Source organism: Medicago sativa, chromosome 4, assembly GCF_051527215.1.
Source record: "Medicago sativa cultivar Bolivia chromosome 4, Bolivia_mono, whole genome shotgun sequence".
In the NCBI taxonomy this organism is placed as follows: Eukaryota; Viridiplantae; Streptophyta; class Magnoliopsida; order Fabales; family Fabaceae; genus Medicago; species Medicago sativa.
The window spans coordinates 24,427,893-24,449,925 of NC_140752.1; the positions used below are offsets into that span (position 1 = coordinate 24,427,893).

The following is a 22,033-nucleotide window of genomic DNA, read 5'->3' on the forward strand; positions in this document are numbered from 1 at the left end:
CAAATGCAATACTTGTGCACAAAACACAACTTGTGCATTTACCTACAGTTGCAGGTTTCGGTGGGGTCCTGTGACCTGCTAAAAATAAATAATTAATAAAAGGAAACATATTATATTGGGAAATATTGGTTTTATTGTTTTTGCTAGAAACACCCCCCAAAAGTTAAACACTGAGAGTAGTAATTCACACCTTGGTAACATCAGCACAGTAGTTTGTCACTTTAGATTTTTTTTCACGTTTCCTTCTTCCATTTTCTTCTTCTTCATCATGTTTTCCATAATTCCAGAAGTTTCCCCTCACCATCAACCTACCCATTAACTTAAATTTGATCTTCATCAAAAAACTTTTTCAATTTTATTTTAATTTCCATTGAAGTTTGGAGATTGCATCTTAGTTTGGTTTCTAGATTATGATTCATTAATTCTCTTGGTTGATTTCTGATCGCCGTCGGTCGTCCGTCGTCCAAGATTCCTCCACCATTCAGAGATGCTGTTTTTCGCATAATCCATTTTTCGCTTTACAATTTGATGAGACTTCTCTTGTGTGAATAATTATTTCTCTAAATTACTGTGTGAAAAGATGTAACTTCCCTGAAAAATTAAAGATTTTAACCTCATTTGATTTTGCAAGAAGCTTAAAAAAAATTAACTGCGATTGGCTTGTGAATTTGCAAAAATTGGACCAACCATGATTCGAACAAGCGACCCGACCCGTAACGGGTTAGTTAACGAGTTACTTTAACCTCATTTGATTTTGCAAGAAGCTTAAAAAAGGCTTGTGAATTTGCACAAATTGGACCAACCATGATTCGAACAAGCGACCCGACCCGTAAAACGGGTTAGTTGAACAAGCGACCCGACCCGTAAAACGGGTTAGTTAACGAGTTACACATTTGAATATCACCAACTGTACCAAGCATGCACTTATGAGTTTCAACGATTTTAAATTTATTTAATTGTGGTTACCAGTTTTGAAAAGTAGACAATTAAACAATGATTTAATTCATGTTATGGGTTGACACAAGCCTAAATAAAATTTATATTGGCACATGTAATTAATTTTTGTTTTGTAGTTGTTTCCAACTAAGAATTTCTCTTCTATATATTTAATTTGACCGTTTAATAAAACCTAAACGGACTAAGGACGAAATACAAACTCGATTTTCGACGATCTGAAGTTTTGTTACAAATAAATCACACAACTATCCTTTCGTCGAAATTCAAAGTTTTTGGTTCATTCTAAGTTCAATTAAGTCATATCCAACAATCTGAATGATTTTGTTTGATATCGTTTATCATTTGGGTAAATTTCAATCAGAAGATAAGTGAGTCTAGGTTTCCAAATGGGTGGTTTGTCGAATCAACTTATCTCTAAGATTTTGATCGTCGAAGTTCATGTTCCTAGTTAACTCTTAGTTCAATTAGATCATATTCCTAAGTCAAAATGATTTTGTTTGACGTCAATTGTCGTTTGGGTAAATTTCGATCAACTAACGATGGAAATTTTCTTTTTATAAAAAAAGTTGATGCTCGTTCTACACACTCAACATATATACTTTTAATTAATTAAAAAGACAATTAAGTATAACAAGCCTTATCACATTCCCTAAAAAAAAAAAAAAAAAAAACGAGCCTTGTCGGATATCACATGGAGTAAAGCCAAAGCCAAAAGAATGGAACTAGGAATGTTGTAGGAGTCTTATAAGTTATCACATGCACCTTTTTTTTCCATTATTTTTCTAAATACGGAAGATCAATTCAAATTAAAATAACAATGTATATTCAAAATTATCATAGAATTGCATAATATTCAATTTACATATTTTTATTTAGCAAACCAAAAAAAAAAAAGTAGTTTCTAAATATTCAATCTCATTCGTCTATATTTTGCTTCATTCTTTCATGTTCATATCCTTTTCATCCCTTTTCACCCATCTTGTTCATATCCTTCGTTTTACACCATTACACCAATATCAACTTCACATCAGAAGAAAAAAAGTTCTGAAATTAATCAAACTAACCAAATGGAACCTCCTTAGCATACCTAAAATTTGAAAGACACTGTCACCATAACAAATATGAAACATTGTTCATTAAAAAGCATAACATGCAAAAGAGAACTCCGTACTAACCATAATCAACTATCAATATATTGCCTGTGTGTTTAAACAATCCTAACAAAACATGTATATATCATTTTGAAAGGCGGATTCCAAAGATCAAAAGTAAAAAGGGCCTATCTAAATAATTCAGAATACTTAGTTACTCAAGGAGTAAAAAGAAATTGAATTCTAGTATACAAAGACCTGTTAGGTTTGAGAAAATATTTTCTATTCTCATTTTAAGCTTTGTTTTCACAAATAATTTCAAATATGTCAGGATTTTTTTACAAGGGACACTTAAAAGAATTCATCTGGCCAAAACCAGAGAGTTCAATAACTAAAGAGACAAGATAAATATGGTCCTTTTCAGATCATCCTTAGTACTTCCATTGTCGGTCAACAAACTCACCTAAACAAAACATTCATGTCGGTTAATGAATGATCCACTGAATGACAATATCATAATAATTTGTCCCTATTTCTTGTTGTGCAATTGTTTGTCTTCACATTGGACTCATAATTCTTCGTTATTTATCTTTTCAAATCAACAATGTTATATTTATTCAACATGAGAAAAATATAGTTTAGAAAATTCACCCTATGTCATCTTATTTTTACTTATGTGCTAATAAAAACTTGTATAATAGAGTTTGCAGCTATGAAGCACAGACATGTGTCGTGTCCGACACCGATATGACACCGACACTTATAATTACATTGAATTATGTTTTCCAACCCAAATAGACCAGGTCATAAAATTACCATGTCAGTGGCATCGGGAACTGATGCTTTGTTAGAACTTCCTGGATTTTCACACTCAGGCTGACAAACCAAAGGACTTATCAGAACCAGCTGAAGCTCCACTTACACACCAGATCAAAAGAAGAACATTGAGATACTCATACTGACATTAGAAACAAGGTGAGGGACACAATAGCTGAAGTGCACATATCACGGACATGTACCCAGGATAACTTGCTTGGATGAAGAAATTGCATCCTCTGCATCTGTACTCTTCCTCTCCCTGTTCTTGAATTGCTCGTTGTACATGTCTCTTCTTGTATATCCAAGATTTTTAAATCCACCAGCCTGTGAAGCAAAAAAACCATAGATGCGTGACGTAGGAATGCCAGCTTTCCTCATCATTTTCATTTGGTATTTGTCATAATCGCTCATCTTCCTATGTGCAGGTAGCATTCCCTCATACTTCCCATCCAAAAAGGTGTGATTGTGAATATCGTCAACATATTTTATGTACCATCGACCGCTACCAGCGTCAACGTGTACTTGAATTTTTGCCATGCAACCACACCTACTAGTTGGCTTCTGCTCTCTTTTCCTTTCGGCGGCATTACTTTCAACCCTGTAACCTTCTCTATGACAAACAAAGGTTTGTTGAACAACATCGCCATCCCTGTTCTTAACAACACGGCTTTTTCTACCGGAAAATCCACGTACACAACCGTACAAATTGTAAAACTTGAATGCAACTAAACGATCCTGAAAATGGTACCTCATGATTTCATCCGACCCTATTTCCTTAAAATTAATTCTGTCAAGGTCAGCCATGCAATCAACCGATGTTTCATCGTCAAAGTTGCACCCATACAACGAACTGTACATGTCTTCGACATCTTCATCCGAGGAACATACATCACTCTCCGAACAAGAGCTATTGTCCATGTCCTGTACAATAAAAATTGCAAAATAACTTAGTAATTGACAATCCTCGGATCAGAATTACACTACGATTTTCGCTAACTTCAAAAATAATTTACACAATAATGTAATCACATCAACATACCTCTACCTCTGAACCTTCCGCATTAAGGTTGCATCCCCCAGTTATGTCGCTTACATTGGGAATTCCGAAAATTTCTAGAATTTCATGAATATCCATCTTCCTGTTCATCATACATACATGGATTTGAATAATCACAATCACAAATTCACCAAAACACACACTACCTTTACATGAACAAAATTGCAGGAACTAGACAAATACAACACTACATAGCAATACTAGTAGAAAGCAAAAACAATTACTTCCAGGATGTCAAGCACGACCGTGTCTATAATCAGCACGACCGTGCTCCAAAACATTCAAGATTATAACTTCATGCATGGAATTTTGGCACGACCGTGTCAGTAAAACGCACGACCGTGCTAGATTGCAGTTCAAAATTTTTCTCACAAAACCTAGCATAAACCAACCATATTTACTTCCATTACGACAAGCACGACCGTGTCATTATTGAGCACGATGGTCATGGTGATAGTAAACAAAATGCATCCAATCTCCAGTGAGTTTGAGCACGGTCGTGTGTAACTTAAGCACGACCATGCACAACACCATCTCATAAACTTGGTGTTGCAGCCATTGTTGTCTTCTTACCCTCTTTCATTGACAAAAAACTAACTCAAAAATTCATTATTTATTCTTTCAGTTATGGTAACTCAGAATCTTATATTAGCCAACAACACTAACCCACTACTTCTATACAACAACCACATAGCATAATAAAACATTTAAAATGATAAACAAAGTTATGTTCATACCTTTAAGTTGAAAATGAATTTAGATCTATAAACCAAACTAAGCTGCAATCTCCAGATCAATAAAGGAAAGTGAAATAATGTTGAACAATTTTGTTGATGGATAAGAACTTTAACTTAAGCATGAAGGAGAAAGCATATCTGGAAATATCAAGAGCATGGGTGGCTATGGAGATGAAGAAGCATGTTAAGCATGAAGGAGAAGGGAAACAAAACTCAAAATGAGATTTATGGTGGTGTTTCACGTGTATAACGAAAATATGAATTACTACTCTCCATGTTTCAATTTTAGCAGGAGGTGTACAAGTAATTGCTGATAACTGATGGTGTTTTAGGGGGTGTGAGCAGCAGAAACAATAAATGGAATAGTTTATAATATAATATGTTTTCATTAAAATATTCCAGCAGGTAAAAAGTGCTTTTTTACCGCCAGCTGTCCTTCATTTCCAGGCCACTAGATGTGCACAAGTCTTTTGCTTGTGCAGGCTAAATGCCACCCCTAAAACTCATCCTCATCTCATTTGTCCTTCTTTTGAATTTGAATAGGCACATGGGTCATGGCATTGGATGCTTTTTTATGGTGCCATTTAGAATGGACAAATGCAATACTTGTGCACAAAACACAACTTGTGCATTTACCTACAGCTGCAGGTTTTGGTGGGGTCCGGTGACCTGCTAAAAATAAATAATTAGTAAAAGTAAACATATTATATTGGGAAATATTGGTTTTATTGTTTTTGCTAGAAACACCCCCCAAAAGTTAAACATTGAGAGTAGTAATTCACACCTTGGTAACATCAGCACAGTAGTTTGTCACTTTAGATTTTTTTTCACGTTTCCTTCTTCATCATGATTTTCATAATTCCAGAAATTTCCCCTCACCATCAACCTACCCATTAATTTAAATTTGATCTTCATCAAAAAACTTTTTCAATTTTATTTTAATTTCCATTGAAGTTTGGAGATTGCATCTTAGTTTGGTTTCTAGATTATGATTCATTAATTCTCTTGGTTGATTTCTGATCGCCGTCGGCTGTCCGTCGTCCAAGATTCCTCCACCATTCAGAGATGTTGTTTTTCGCATAATCCATTTTTCGCTTTACAATTTGATGAGACTTCTCTTGTGTGAATAATTATTTCTCTAAATTACTGTGTGAAAAGATGTAACTTCCCTGAAAAATTAAAGATTTTAACCTCATTTGATTTTGCAAGAAGCTTAAAAAAAATTAACTGCGATTGGCTTGTGAATTTGCAAAATATGTATGTGTTTTCTCCTTGCCATCCAAATCCGAGCAAAAATACATAAAAATCGTTGAATTTCACTGTCCATCGAGGAAGATCCGGTCGGGTCAGATCATGGGTCGAAACGACCCGTTTTAAACTCGCGGGCGAAGAAGATGAGTGATAAAAAATTGGCAATAAAAAAAAATAAAAATTGGACCAACCATGATTCAAACAAGCATGCACTTATGAGTTTCAACGATTTTAAATTTATTTAACTGTGGTTACCAGTTTTGAAAAGTAGACAATGAAACAATGATTTAATTCATTTATGGGTTGACACAAGCCTAAATAAAATTTATATGGACACATGTAATTAATTTTTGTTTTGTAGTTGTGTCCAACTAAGAATTTCTCTTCTATATATTTAATTTGACTGTTTAATAAAACCTAAACGGACTAAGGACGAAATACAAACTCGATTTTCGACGATCTGAAGTTTTGTTACAAATAAATCGCACAAACTATCCTTTCGTCGAAATTCAAAGTTTTTGGTTCATTCTCAGTTCAATTAAGTCATATCCAACAATCTGAATGATTTTGTTTGATATCGTTTATCATTTGGGTAAATTTCAATCAGAAGATAAGTGAGTCTAGGTTTCCAAATGGGTGGTTTGTCGAATCAACTTATCTCTAAGGTTTTGATCGTCGAAGTTCATGTTCCTAGTTAACTCTTAGTTCAATTAGATCATATTCCTAAGTCAAAATGATTTTGTTTGACGTCAATTGTCGTTTGGGTAAATTTCGATCAACTAACGATGGAAATTTTCTTTTTATAAAAAAAGTTGATGCTCGTTCTACGCACTCAACATAAATACTTTTAATTAATTAAAAAGACAATTAAGTATAACAAGCCTTATCACATTCCCTAAAAAAAAAAAAAAACGAGCCTTGTCGGATATCACATGGAGCAAAGCCAAAGCCAAAAGAATGGAACTAGGAATGTTGTAGGAGTCTTATAAGTTATCACATGCACCTTTTTTTTCCATTATTTTTCTAAATACGGAAGATCAATTCAAATTAAAATAACAAAGTATATTCAAAATTATCATAGAATTGCATAATATTCAATTTACATATTTTTATTTAGCAAACCAAAAAAAAAAAAAAAAGTAGTTTCTAAATATTCAATCTCATTCTTCTATATTTTGCTTCATTCTTTCATGTTCATATCCTTTTCATCCCTTTTCACCCATCTTGTTCATATCCTTCGTTTTACACCATTACACCAATATCAACTTCACATCAGAAGAAAAAAAGTTCTGAAATTAATCAAACTAACCAAATGGAACCTCCTTAGCATACCTAAAATTTGAAAGACACTGTCACCATAACAAATATGAAACCTTGTTCATTAAAAAGCATAACATGCAAAAGAGAACTCCGTACAAACCATAATCAACTATCAATATATTGCCTGTGTGTTTAAACAATCCTAACAAAACATGTATATATCATTTTGAAAGGCGGATTCCAAAGATCAAAAGTAAGGAAGAAAAAAAAGCAGAACTGACCATGTGGTTCATAAATGACAAAAAGAACCACAAAAGGGCCTATCTAAATAATTCAGAATACTTAGTTACTCAAGGAGTAAAAAGAAATTGAATTCTAGTATACAAAGACCTGTTAGGTTTGAGAAAATATTTTCTATTCTCATTTTAAGCTTTGTTTTCACAAATAATTTCAAATATGTCAGGATTTTTTTACAAGGGACACTTAAAAGAATTCATCTGGCCAAAACCAGAGAGTTCAATAACTAAAGAGACAAGATAAATATGGTCCTTTTCAGATCACGGAACCTTGATCAAACATGACACTTCATTAAAAATGAAAAGAAAAAAGGATGTATGCTAATATTCACTGCTGAGAAAATCCTACATTGAAAAGACTAAATTCAAATCCAACATCTCAATAGGTGTGTTAAATGATTGAAAACACACCAAGGCAACTAAACTTACACAATTACAAGCTTATGCAATGTATGCAAGCAAGTATGAACAATTACAATTCACGGTTCTAGCAGCAACCTATTTTAAGATTCAAAATATATCATTTTACCATCACTATTGTAAGGATATTTCAATTCAGATTCAAAAATCCCAAAATAAAATAAAAAAAACATAAACATCTTGCATAATCGGAAACTAAGCCTTAGTTAACAACATCAGAGTCAAATCACATGATATCATGACAAACATTCTCAGTTGCAACTAGATAACCTTTAGAAACAGAAAGATGCACCAAGAAGGAGAAAAATGGAGTAAATGGCCGTCAACCACTTTTCCGGCGCGGCAGAGATGAACTCCGGCACGGTCAGCACTTAATATATCAACGGTTGTAATTGACTGTCAGCACTTATATGCACAAGTTGTGTTTTGTGCACAACTATTGCATTTGTGCATTCTAAACTCTACCTGAGTTTTAGGTCAATGAACATGTGCCAATCGAAGAACAAATTTGGGTCTACATTCAAACCAACTCATAACAAATTTTAATAGAACATATATATGGTCCCTCATGAAAATAGTTATCTTTTTTAAATTGAATTTCTGGTCTTGGAAATATCACATTGTTTCAATTTTGTTGAAACTAGAATGCAGTTTAATCAGTTGCTTTGGTGCGGTATAGAATTTGTGGGGAATTCTAATAAGAGATTCATTGGCAAAAGAGGTTGAGCTTATATTGGAGTAGTTTTCTGGCTATACAAACACACAAAAGTTCACAAATTGCTCATATAATAATAAATAGATAGATATAGATGCAACTGAAATTGATAGCAAAAGAATTTTTTAGTTTTTGAACTAAAAATGCCCTCTTCGATCGACATGTGCAACATATGGATTGTTACATGTTTTAAGGATTTCAAAATATTTTTGACAAAACAATTTTGGATCGATGCATGTATGTATGGATCGATCCATACTGAAAAAAATTGACAAATCCAAAAAATGAAGAGTTTGGCTTGGTACATGGTATGCTTGAATCAATACAAAAATAGAATTTTTTTGAAATTTTTAAGTACTAACAAAACTTCGATCGATACAAGACATGTTTGCCGTTTAGTGAAATTATTACAACCCTTATTACTTGATTTTGTCAAAGCTTAAGTTAATACTCCTATAATAATGAGGTAGCTCCTATTTTTGTGTTTGGTGTTGATCAACATTTCTTGGATTTCTGTTGCACGTTATACACGAGGATCATCGGGGTTTAGAGGTGGAGTCACCATGGCAGTGCATACCAAGATACATGGCTTGGTTCTATTGGATATCTGATCCTAAGGTATTGCCCCCTGTCAAGGGAGAACCACCTAGGCTGGTGAATGTGGAGTTATTGCTTGAGATACTCTAGATACATTATAGATCATCAGGGGTGTTCGAACCATGGCTTTGGATGGGTTGGAAAATGGTTAGACGAAGACCTACGTGCTTGTCTTTTGAGGATTACGGATGAGACCCTACCGGCAATCCAATATCAAGTTCTAAGAAGGAGGAGGGGCTTTAGAAACTAAATGTTGCATTTTATTTTATTTTGGTTTATTGTAAATGATGAATTGGTGAATGTTGGCATGTAATTACCTAAACAATAATTTGCACTTTAGAATGAATAAATAACATTCAAATGATTTGTGTTTAATTTCAGATGTTGGTATGTAATTATCTAAACAATTATTTCTAACATTGCAGTTTAGATTGATTGAAATCAAACATTTTTTAACTGAGTTAAATGCTCCTGTTTTGCTTTGCAACTTGTTCATGGACTATGTCAACCCAAATGTGGTAGTATCACATAGTCTCAGATCTAACTTTGTTTGTTTCTTACACATTTTGTGATCATAATGATAGATTAGAACCATAATTTTCTGATGTTCTACATGCTTAAACTCCAAGGTTGAAAGACAATTAGATTTTATGGTTTCTGGATATGCTATATACAGAGTAAGGATTGCACTGGTTTAAGAAACTTGAGAAGAGAGACATTTATATTCTTTCAAATAAAGATAGTTTCTTGGAGGAAACTATAAGTTACATTTTATAGTTACGAATTTGCTTAATAAGTTTGAGCTCATTACTTCTAGATTGGTAGTTGCTTACAAATATTGTAAACTTTAATTCAAGTATATACAAGTATTTAAATATTGCTAGAACCAAAAGTATGTAAATAGCACATTACTTTTAGCAGCTGACATTTTTTATATGTCGAATTTGTTTCACACATGCATCGTCTTCTCCCGAGTCCGCTTGCTTGATTAAACTTCATTGAAAGCTTGCAGGTTCTGTGTTAATTTTGATTCTGTTGACAGAAAGCTTGTTCATCTGTCTCTCTATTGGTGTTAGCTATGCTACCAGCTGGAAGGTGCACCCTTTAACCATAGAAGAAGCCAAGAACCAGAAGTTGTCGAAACTCAACCATAGTTTCTAAAATTTTAACAAATATTTCTTCTCTGAAATCAGCTTATATTCAGCTGGAAGTGTGCTGAAAATCTTGTTTAGGAGTTGGAAATGGTGCATGAATTATTTAGGAGTGTTCACAATCCATATACACGACCTATTTCATAGTGCCAATTATAACATAAACACCAACACTCCAAATAAACAATACTCTTAGATTTATCCATTCGGACGAACGGATACACTATTTTTCTCACCTACAAATAGATAAATCTGAACAAAACGGTGTTGTTTCCCGGATGGATAAATCCCGACATTGGGTCCGTTTGATGGACAGAATAGGGAGACATGATATGATACATTAATCATATCCTGCTTAAATCTCATGTTTGATGCACCAAAGAGATAGGATAAAATAAATCATTTTCCTATCCTATCCTGACTTTCCTTTGTAATTTTTATCCTGAGTATAGGCTGGGTTAGAAATTATCCTGATGGGATTAGAAAATCATTCCTTATTTATTATCTTGATATTCTGCCATTTTTAAAATATTGTCATTTTTAAAATAATGGTAACATGTATTTTCTATCATAATTAATAACATGCCATTTTTACAATATTTAATTAATTATGAGAGCAATTTTTTCATTTAATTATAATGATATCCTGTTTGTTATCATGTGCGCAAACACATGATAAGATTAATGTTTATCATGTCCATATCATATCCTATCTCTATCTAGCTTTATATCATATCCTGCCTCTATCATATCCTGACCATCAAACGGAGGTTTTTAAAAAGAGCAATGCTAGCGTCAGTTGTTGTACCACTCGCTTTTAACCACACGCTGTTATATGGTGCCACGTTACCCATTTACTCTAATGACTAACCTGCTAACCGGTTCAGCATTTGTACCTATATTTAATTTTTATTTCTACTTTCAGAAGAAAAAAAACTGCAGCATCAGATGACACTCAAGCCATCTAACAATTTCTATCATCTTTCTACTCTTTCTTTTTTTCAACAACACACTCCAAAATCTGATCTAAGTTTCGACTACTACTGATCTCTTTTTCTCCCAGCTTACATCAGCCATGATTTATGAGAATAGTCTTTCTCTCTAGATTTTCTACCGCCACAACTAGTTTTACAATCGAAGAGAAGATCCGAATCCTTTACTGCAAGCTTTTTCAATTTTCATTCTTCTTTTATGTTTTATGTTATGTTAGGACCAACAACAAATATTATCACATTGAACATCTCTTGCAAGCTGTTCTCACAATTGAAAACCACAATCCAGATTAACATCAAAAGTAAATCATCCCAGAAAGAGTAAGGCTAACGACGAAGCGATTGCTGGCAAGGTGGGAGAGATGAGGGATGCGGCGGTGGTTTGAAAGATTGGAGATTTGGCCATTTTTTTCCAAACCGGTTGTGCCGGTAGCCTTTCACAATGTTTAATTGAAAAAGTGACGTGGCAGTTTAGCATAGGGTGTGTGGTAGCATCCCTCTTTTAAAAATCATGGGTGTAAACAAAAAAAGCTCCAATGGTTTATGGGCAGCCAAAAATCGTAAATAAAAATTTCTACAATAAAAACTGAATCTCGTTATTCATATGATTCATCAAAACAAATCAACAGTTTTTATTGATTATGTTCAGGTTTGTTTCGAATCAAAATAGAACTCAAACATGTCATGCACCATTGACAACATTTATTTACATAGCTCTCAAGTACAAAATTATTTAATTACATTACCATCCCTATTAAAAGAGCACAAACTAAAAATGGGACAAAGGACAAAATACTGTTTCTTCCTTAAGCATTATGAAAGAATTTTCCCTACAAAAATCTTATGATTGAATTGGTAGAAACTTAGTGTCCATCAATTGCCATTGCTCCTCCTCTGAAGCAAAGGTATTTGCTGGAGCTGCAGGCACAGCAAACTGTGTTGCAGTCGACTTTGATGTGCCGGAAAATGGACCCCTTGTTTGAGCAGAAACACTAGAGTCTACTTCCATAACAGAAGTTCTAAGAGGTGATGCTGTATGCACCTCCACATCTAGATAAGCTGCCTTTACACCTTGCCGGCACCTATCAACAGACCATACACACTCAACTGTGAATGGGAGATTGGGAGCAAACAATTCCAGCTTTCAATGACTACTAATTACTACATCTTTCAAAGTTAGGCTAAGCATTGAGGGGCATAATTAACTATAAAAACCTGAGTGGATATCCAAACCTCATCTCACTTGCCGCTTATTTCCCGGACTTCAGCATCCATGGCATCAGGGTCAATGTTTTGTTTACTTCAAGACCACCCTTTAATCCAACAAGACAATTTCCTTGCACTGATTGAGCCAATGGCACGTACAGCCAATTATAATTATTCAGTGAAATGAATTTGTTTTCACCAAAATGATCTCCTCAACACGTTGATATTCCCAAAGTTCTTAGCTGCAGAGAACATTATGGTGTACATGCAAGCCAAATAAATTAGCATATGACCAAACCTATGTGTAAATACCATTCTCGTTCAAGTTCAATCGCATGTCCATTGACCCATAGAAAAACAAGCCAATGAGTTTGTAGAGCAGGACATTAAGAGTGCGCATTTCATCATCAGTCATTGTTCCGTAAGGCAGCTCCATGTGAATGTCCCACAGTTGATCGATTGTGGTTCCCCAAGTTCCACTTCATAGCTATATTCAGCATGCTGAGACTTTAGTTGTTTGGAAGGAGGAGCGCCCATCATTGTTGGAGGCACATCAGGTGTAGGGTCATACTCATAGTGAACATACTTGCATACCTATAAAAAGACCCAAAAACAAAAGAGAGCACAGCTCAAACTTCTGACGGACATAACCAAATGGATAAAAAAGTCAACATAAGTAGAATTCCAGAGATAAAAACCATACCATCATGTCGGCAAGTATGACGAAAAAAGCAGTCTCCTAAATTAATGTCAGTATGAAGAGAAATGATTCGTCTAAAATGAACCTGGCGAGAAAAAGATCACAAATGCACATCAAGAAAGGCTAAATAAAAATGATCATACCAATTTTCAAAGTTTGATTAGTTGAAAACCACATGTCTTAGAATGTAAGCTCAAACCAATACATAGTGAATAAGTTAGAAATGAAACTAGAGAATCTAAATAACAAGAAAATAAAATATTGTTTTGTCATTAACCTTATCACACGCTTCAAGGGAACCGGTCTGGCGTATACAATCTTCTTTCATCAGTCAGTCACAGTATTGTCTCACCTGAAACCATCTTTAGTTTTGTACTGAAAAAACACATTGTAAACATGTGAATTAGATTAAAATATATAAATGCTATAGTGTATGGCCTATTAAAGTAAGCAGTGAATTTGAACCTTACCAGCTATAGCAGTCTTCTTTGCAATCGGTCGGATGAATTAAATCCAAAAGTTCTTCACCAGTTTTAGATATTTGCATCTCCCTAAACAGTTTCTTATTCAATAAAGCCTCAAGATCCTTCAGATCTTGTCATATGTTTTGGTTTCTGTTCACTGATGCATTTGGTCACAATGGGAGTGTATACATCGATGGAATACCCTATACCCTACGTGCAGCCAACACTCCCATTAGTCTTGGTGCTCCCCATGGTGCACCACCGGAAAACATTGGTTGCCATCAACTGGCCTACCCATCACAGCCATAACACCATTCACATTTGCGCTACTGGTAGCAATTTGTTGCTGATGTTTTGCAGTTTCAGCAAATTCTCTCTCAAAATACGAGTCCTGTCTATATTCAAAACCATAATTGTTGTTTTGCCACTTAGAACAAACACTTCCAATTCAACGACACCATCATCATCAGCCAATGCAATTTTGATGTTGAAGTTTGAGGTTTCAAGGTTTCGCACACTCTAAAACAATCATCACTCATAAAGATGGACATGTGAAAGTATAATTTCCAGCAGAAAAGTATTTGAGATTCGATAAAGCTATCAAAGTTAAGAGTGTTTAATGCATTAAAGTCAAATTTTGGAGGAGATTAATTAAGGAAATCACAGTCGTATCCTCTATCCTTCTCTGTTCACGTAAGTGAGTTTATTTAATTTGGAACAATCCCCAAACATATTTTTGAACCAACTAAATTAGCTACCAACAAACCAACCTATAAGCTTCAATTTCTTCTTATCTTTGAAAATGACTAGCTGATTCCCGTGCTTCGCTCCGAATCATCCGTTCATATCTGTGACTGTTATTTTCATGGTCATCAAGATTTCCTTGAGTTGAAAATACACGCTGACAATATGAACATTTAAAATTTTCGTGAAAGATTTCATAATGGCGATCCAAAAGCTCCATGGTTTCGACGAGGCGGTTACATACAAAGCAAATGAACGCCATGGAGGATGCAGAGGAATTTTTTTTTTTTTTTTTTTTTTTTACGATTGAATTTCAGAAACTATATCACATAAATTTTTTATGAACAATGCCTCTCTACTTAGTAAATAATTTAATCTAAATTATCAATAACTTCCTAGCTAAAGGGTCATTATTCCGAGACATCCATGAATATATACACTAAATTTCTACTTAGTAACAAAACATAGTTTATACTCATAAAAACCTAAGAAACCCACCTAAAATTTCCAAGCTCCTATGAAATGAAAAGCTCTTACTTGCACTTCACTCCCTAAATCATTACCCATCAATGAATTCCAAGAGCTTAAAATCAACAAAAATTAAGAAATGACATTTTGTTAATTTTTGTTTAAATTGAAGGATTTGGGTGGGAGATTGGAGTGGGTGAGCTTAAGGATCAAGAATGGTGGATTTGGAGTTAGGGTTCTTGGCTTGGCTACGGGTAGAAGGGGGAGAAAGAAAGAAAGAAGAAAATCTGATTTTATTTCTTCTACAAATTTGTCCAAATGTTACGAAAATGCCAGTCATCATTCAATTATTTACCATTTTGCCACTACTAGGAGACATGTCCAAAGTGTGATGTGAAGTGTCCTTCCTTTTTATTGGAAGTGACTAACCCTTCTATTCTAAACAAAAAACATAAATCACATGGATCAAGGAAACACAAAAAACATAAATCACATGGATCAAGGAAACATTTTGAAAATAGTTATTTGCATTTAATACTTATACTCCCTCCGTTTTAAAATGAGTGTCGCTTTAGGCTTTGGCACACAGATTAAGAAATGGAATGAAATAATAATTGGATATAACGCTTTTACTAAACTGTCCTTACTTTATTAGAAAAAACAAACTTAAAGTTGCATTGAAAATTGTGTGAGAGAAAAGTTTGAGAGGGTAAAGTTGGAAGAAAAAAATTAAAGTTGTATTGGAAATGTAAAGCGACATTCATTTTGAAACAAATTTTTTTGGCTAAAGTGACACTCATTTTGAAACGGAGGGAGTATAAATTTAAATTGGGAAATGTTAACTTGTGCCCTTGGGGTATAAGTTAAGGAACCAAATGTAGAAACTTTTTCTTAAAAGTTGTGCATTCAATGCTTTGAAAATTTCAAAAGTTATCATTTAAATATAAAATTTATTTGTTAATTCTATTTTAAGTTCCTTAACTTGTGCCCTAAGGGCACAAGTTAACATGACCCATTTAAATTTATTCCATTAATGTTCTTATATTAATTGTCTTGATTACACCAACTTACTTACTTTTAATATTCTCTTTCATACTAAATAAGGGTACTAATGAAATTTAACATTCAATATATTTGAAAATTGGTCAAAGTTTCTTATAAAAAGGAGCAAAAAATTTGATATTTTTGTTTCTTCTAAAAAGGACGGAGGGAGTACATTAATTTATTTTTCTACTAATATTTATTTTTATAGCTCCGGTAAAATGGAATATTACAATAAGCAAGGTTTCTTCTAAAAAATAAAATAAAATAAGCAAGGTTTCTAAACATTGTTTTGATGAGTAGCACTTAGAAATCATGGTAAGATGTTTCTGTGAACATAATTCAATTGACAGGGACATACATTATTATATGTAGATGTCGATGTTCGAACTCCGGACACCTCACTTATTCACTTTAAAAAAAGGTGAATTTTAGCCGTTAGACTACTTAAAAAAATTCATGGTAAGATTGTCAAGAAACAAAAATATAGTTGGGTTTCCCATAGTATACAAACTTGTTGTAAAGTCCATTTTATTTATATTTTAGAACTATTAATTTAAACCAATTTATAATCTTAATCAATAGTAATTAATTGTTCACCAATAAGAATTAACTCACACAATAATGGTTAAAAAAAATAAAAAAATCTAGAACAAACAAAGAGACAAATGTGTTTGTTTCAAGGTTTATAATATGACTTCCTATAATGTGAGATTGAAAATGCTACATTCTCATACTTGTTTTAAGTTTTGAAAATTTGTTCCAATGAATGTTCCCTCCGTTTCATTTTAAATGACTTAATTTAAAAATGTGTATTGTTCACACAACATGCTTTGACCCTATTTTTCATAATTTTTCTAATAGACTATTAAAGATATCTAAGTTTAAAATTGTGCATTGATATACGTGATAGAGCCAACTAGGTCACATAATATGAGACAGAAGGAGTATATTCTAGAAATGTTATTTACACATATTATTATTCTCATGCTTAAAGAATGTGAATTTACCATTCTTATGGGAATTTTGTCAAAAAAAAAAAAAACATTCTCATGGGAATAGAACCCAACCTGCTATAACTTTCTACTATCACTCACGTTTATTCCCATTTTTATTTTTTTAATTAAATAATTTTTAAAACATTTACAAGAAATCTAAATATTTACCAAACACACGATATGAATGTTATTTCCAAAAATATTACTCTCCGGTCTTATTTATAAGAAAAATTTGACTTTTTATATTAATTGAGTAATTGATGTATTTGGTCTATAATATAGACCAAATACATCATTTATGGAACGAATCAAAAAAGTCAAATGTTTTTCATAAATAGGACCGGAGGGAATATTATTCCTGAAATATCATTCCAAGAAATATAATTTCTTAAAATATCAACTAAACAATTTTCACATTATCCTCTTTTTTTTTATTTTTTTGTGTGTGGAGATTTTACATTATCCTCTTAACATCCTTTGAATGAGGATTAGCTTCCTTTTGGTACGCTTCGATTGCAAATCGATATTTAGACGAGGCAAAGAAGACAGAAGGATTGTGGAATCTTAAATGATTTGGTTTGGAAATGGAAGGAAGAGTGAAAAATATGAAGTATAGTAAATATCCTTGGTGTCTTGGAAAAATGCGACCCCAATTTCTTCTCTATTACTCCATTAGGATCAGTGACATGGAAGCTTAATGATAGATCAATGGCTTATATTATGATTTTTTTTGTTTCTTTAGAAAGTTGGAAGGGGGTTAGGGAACTATATTGGAGAGTTTTTGGAGTATGATGGAAATAACAACTCTAGTTTCTGGCGTGAGTATATGAGGTTGAAGGTGAGGTTTGATATCAGACAACCATTGAAGATAGGCAAGAAGATCAAAGCGAATGGGGGAGAATGGTGTGTGGTGAATTTCAAGTATGAAAAGTTAGGATCCTTCTGTTTTGTGTGTGGGGTGCTAGGACATATTGAGAACAAGTGTGAGGTTAGGTTCTCTCAGCCAGATGTTACGATTTCAAAACGGTGGTCAAACGCTATTAGGGCAGATCCTTGGAAGCCGGGAGGAAGAGTGTCATCACAGTGGTTGCGGGAAGATGGGGGTTCTAAGGTTGATGTGAAGAAGGAGGGAGGGAGGAGAGCTGAAACAGATGGACAGTCTGAATCCAGTAGGCAGCAGGCAGCTCCGAATTCTGTGGAGAGGGAGACCATGTGTTCGACATTGGTGGGTAAGCAGACGAGTTCTACGCTTGTGTCAGGTGGGGCCAGCAATGGTGTGAAGGAGTTAAGGCATACAAATGCTCCTTTACTGACTTTTACTAAGGATATAAGGTCAGGTACATCATGTTCAGTCATTTCCTCGACGATTGATAACCAAAACCAAATGCACCGTACTAGTGAGAAAGAAAATACTGCAGACATGGAATATCAGTTCCAGAGAAAGCGGATGCGAGAGGACAAACAACTTGTCGATGATTCCACAAATCAGACAAACCAGCATTTTTTATCGGCACGTCCTGGCAGCCAGGACTGTCGGGACAAATGATTATTTTGAGTTGGAACTGCCTGGGATTGGGCAGCCCGAGTGCAGTTCCAAATCTTTGAAACCTAGCCCGGGGACACAAACCAGACATTCTTTTCGTTTCTGAAACGTTGGCGAATACACGAAGCATGGAAAATATTCGTGTCATGTTGGGATATGATTCATGCCTAGCAGTTGATGTGGAAGGGAGGAGCGGTGGGCTGGCAGTGTTTTGGAAAGATGTTTCTAATTGTCGTGTGTTAAATTACTCTCGAAATTTCATTAATATGATTGTGGAGGATAGAGAAGCTGGTGATTGGAGATTAACTTGTTATTATGGCTTTCCAGAACGTGCTCGTTGTCGCGATGCTTGGGATTTACTTCGGGAGCTGCGGGTAGGGATGGCAATACGGGCCAGCCCGCCCCGTTTAGGCCCAACCCGCTATTAGCCCGCCAAAAACGGGGTGGGGAGGGGCGGGCCAACTTGAGGGGGTGGGCTCAAACTCACACCCCGCCCCGCCTAAAGGCGGACAAGCGGGTTGGCGGGTTGGCCCGTCTATTTTTTAAAATATTTTTTTGTCATTGTTATTAACAAATACGCTGCTATTATAAAAACAATAATAGTAAAAAAAGACTCAAGTGAATCAGAGCAAATCAGACTCAGACCGAGAGTAGAGAGCGAAAGAGAGAGAGGACGAGTTTGTGTCTGGGATGAAAGTTTTATAATGCAGTGGTGGCGAATAAGTTTTTTTTTTCTAGAGGTAGTAGACTAGTGGTGAATTGAGGTTGGGTTGGGTATCATTTGGCCCAATTGTTTATGGGGTGTGTAAATTAAAATTCGGCCACTGGTAGTAAAAAAAGAAAGTTTAATAAGCCCGCGGGCCAGCCCGCCCCACCCCGCTATGACCCGCTTTTTTGGCGGGCTTAACAGGGGCGGGGCCAACTAGTGCGATGGGCTCAAAATCTCACCCCAGCCCGCCTAAAATGGCGGGTTAAACGGGTTGGCCAGACGGTCCGGGCCCGTTTTGCCACCCCTAGCTGCGGGATATGTCATCTCTTCCGTGGTGTATCATTGGGGACTTTAATGACTTGCTGTCTCAACAAGACAAAGCTGGTATTCATCCTCATCCTAATTGGTTATGTATGGGTTTTCGTGAAGCGGCTGATGATTGTGCCTTATCCGATATTAAATTGCATGGTCACCCACTTACGTGGATCAAAAGTCTGGGTACCAATAGAGTGCTGGAAGAAAGATTGGATATGGCTATGGGAAACTCTGAATGGCTGCAATGTTTTCCAGAAGTCAAACTTACAAACTTGGTTACTTCTCACTCAGATCACACTCCAATACTGTTTGATACTATCCCTTCGGTTCGTCAGAGGTATATTCTTTTAAATTTGAAAATTGTTGGCTCTTAGAGGACGATATTGAGGAGGTGGTGGTGGATGGATGGGGTTGTACTAGGGGGTTGGAGCTCGGTGATAGAGTTATGAATTGTTCTACGAAGTTGCAAAGTTGGGGTAGGAGGAAGAGAGTTCGGTTTAAGGAAGAAATTGACCAATGTGTTCGCATTTTAGAGGATCTTCGTGCCCAGCCGAATGGTATGATACATACACAATATGTCGCAACCCGTGAGAAGCATGCTCGACTACTTGTTCAGGAGGAGGCATTTTGGAAGCAAAGAGCGAAAATGCACTGGTTGAAGGAAGGGGACATGAATACTAAGTTCTTTTATACATCAGCGATAGCTCGTGGCAAAGTGAAGAAGGTTAGTAAGCTTCGCACGGATGATGGGAGGACGGCTATGTCTTAAGAGGATATGTGTAACGTGGCACAAAGTTATTTTGAGCAATTATTTTCTGTGAATGCGGGAGTCCACGAACCGGTGCTGGATTTGATGAGTCAGTGTATTTCGATGGATGATAATGTAATGCTTACAACACCTATTACAAAGGAAGAATTGTGTCAAGCCCTTTTTCAGATGCAACCAGACAAGTCCCCAGGTCCAGATGGTTTTAACCCGACATTTTTATCAGAGATTCTACCATGTCTGTGGTGATGATATTTTTCAAGCAGTAGTTTCTTGGTTGGATCGCGGTTACTTTCCTACAAACCTTACATAAACAAATATTTGTTTGATCCCAAAGTGCGAAGACCCGGATAACATGAAGGATCTTAGGCATATATCTCTTTGTAATGTTTTGTATAAGATGGTGTCGAAGTTGCTCGCTAATCGACTGAAACGTTGTTTGGATAAATGTGTGTCAGAGGAGCAGTCAGCATTTGTCGAGGGGCCTTCCATACTAGATAACGCATTAATAGCTACCGAGATAATTCACTCAATGAAGAGGAAGACGAAAGGATGGCGAGGGGAATTGGCTCTCAAGATTGATATTAGCAAGGCTTATGATAGAGTGGATTGGGGGTTTCTTCGTGGCGTGCTTATGGGAATGGGGTTCGGTGAGAAATGGATCCAGTGGATGATGATGTGTGTTAGGTCTGTTACGTATTCGGTGCTTATGAACTTTGACAGGGTGGGGCCTATTGTACCCGGCCGAGGGTTACGCCAGGGTGACCCATTATCACCATATTTATTCATCTTGGTGGCTGAGGGCCTCTCAACTCTAATACATAAGGCAGTTAATAGAGGTGATATTCATGGGGTACAAGTATGTCGCGGCGCACCAGTGGTGTCCCATCTGTTGTTTACAGATGATTGTTTCTTATTTTGCAGGGCCAATGTGGTGGAAGCACAACGTTTACTCACTATTCTTAAAACTTATGAGGCAGCATCTGGACAAGAAATTAACTTATCAAAATCTGAGGTGTTCTTCAGTCGCAACATGAGTGGGGCGGCACAAGAGGAATTGTCACGCATTATTGGTGTCCAGCATGTGATGGGTACTGGAAAGTATTTGGGATTACCTTCGATGATTGGTAGAGATAAGCGGTCTGTTTTTTCTTTTATCAAGGATCGTATCTGGAAACGATTAAATGCGTGGAGGGGACGAGCATTATCAAAGGCGGGTAAAGAGGTTATGATCAAGTCTGTTTTACAATCTATTCCTTCCTACATAATGAGTATTTATCTTCTGCCGAGTTCAGTGATAGATGATATTGAGAAGATGATCAATGCGTTTTGGAGGGGAGGAAGGAGTAACAACCAAGGGATTAAATGGATGGCATGGGAAAGTATGACATGCCCTAAAGATTTTGGTGGAATGGGGTTTAGGAATTTCAAAGCTTTTAATATCGCTATGGTAGCTAAGCAAGGATGGAGCTTTCTGTCTAAACCTGAATCTCTGGTTGCTAGAGTTTTTAAATCGAGGTATTTTCCCCGTTCTTCATTTTTGGGTGCTAAACTCGGTAATAACCAGAGCTTTGCTTGGCGGAGTATTTGGAATTTGCTTCAGATACTTTTACATGGATGTAGGTGGACAGTTGGAAATGGGCAGCAGGTCAGCGTGATGAATGATCCATGAATTCGAGGTGTTCAAGGTAGCTGGATTCAATCCCCACAAAGCCAAGATGTGCATAGCTTGAGTG

General features: G+C 35.6%; 2 protein-coding genes, 2 long non-coding RNA genes and 1 pseudogene across 5 annotated transcripts; 1 reads left to right on the forward strand and 4 right to left on the reverse strand.

The window, feature by feature from the left end:
* Positions 1-1,788: 1,788 nt before the first annotated feature.
* Positions 1,789-3,054, reverse strand: LOC146927173 (uncharacterized). 2 transcript variants are annotated; one of them, XR_015005601.1, is made up of 2 exons: positions 2,865-3,054; positions 1,789-2,044 (listed from the first exon to the last, which is right to left on the reverse strand). It is a non-coding gene; the product is annotated as an uncharacterized LOC146927173 (long non-coding RNA). The 2 variants fall into 2 exon arrangements; XR_015005600.1 differs by lacking the exon at positions 1,789-2,044 and adding an exon at positions 2,409-2,511.
* LOC146927174 (protein FAR1-RELATED SEQUENCE 5-like) lies at positions 3,054-4,002 on the reverse strand. The gene is made up of 2 exons (XM_085707025.1): positions 3,907-4,002; positions 3,054-3,788 (listed from the first exon to the last, which is right to left on the reverse strand). Exons 1-2 carry the CDS (start codon positions 4,000-4,002, stop codon positions 3,054-3,056), a joined length of 831 nt encoding a protein of 276 aa, XP_085563151.1.
* A 3,662-nt stretch (positions 4,003-7,664) lies between these two features.
* LOC146927175 (uncharacterized) lies at positions 7,665-8,253 on the reverse strand. The gene is made up of 2 exons (XR_015005602.1): positions 8,159-8,253; positions 7,665-7,813 (listed from the first exon to the last, which is right to left on the reverse strand). It is a non-coding gene; the product is annotated as an uncharacterized LOC146927175 (long non-coding RNA).
* A 3,757-nt stretch (positions 8,254-12,010) lies between these two features.
* Positions 12,011-12,964, reverse strand: LOC146927176 (putative N(6)-adenosine-methyltransferase MT-A70-like; annotated as a pseudogene).
* A 6,569-nt stretch (positions 12,965-19,533) lies between these two features.
* On the forward strand, positions 19,534-20,300 carry LOC146927177 (uncharacterized). The gene is made up of 2 exons (XM_085707027.1): positions 19,534-19,857; positions 19,908-20,300. Exons 1-2 carry the CDS (start codon positions 19,534-19,536, stop codon positions 20,298-20,300), a joined length of 717 nt encoding a protein of 238 aa, XP_085563153.1.
* The last annotated feature ends 1,733 nt before the right edge of the window (positions 20,301-22,033 follow it).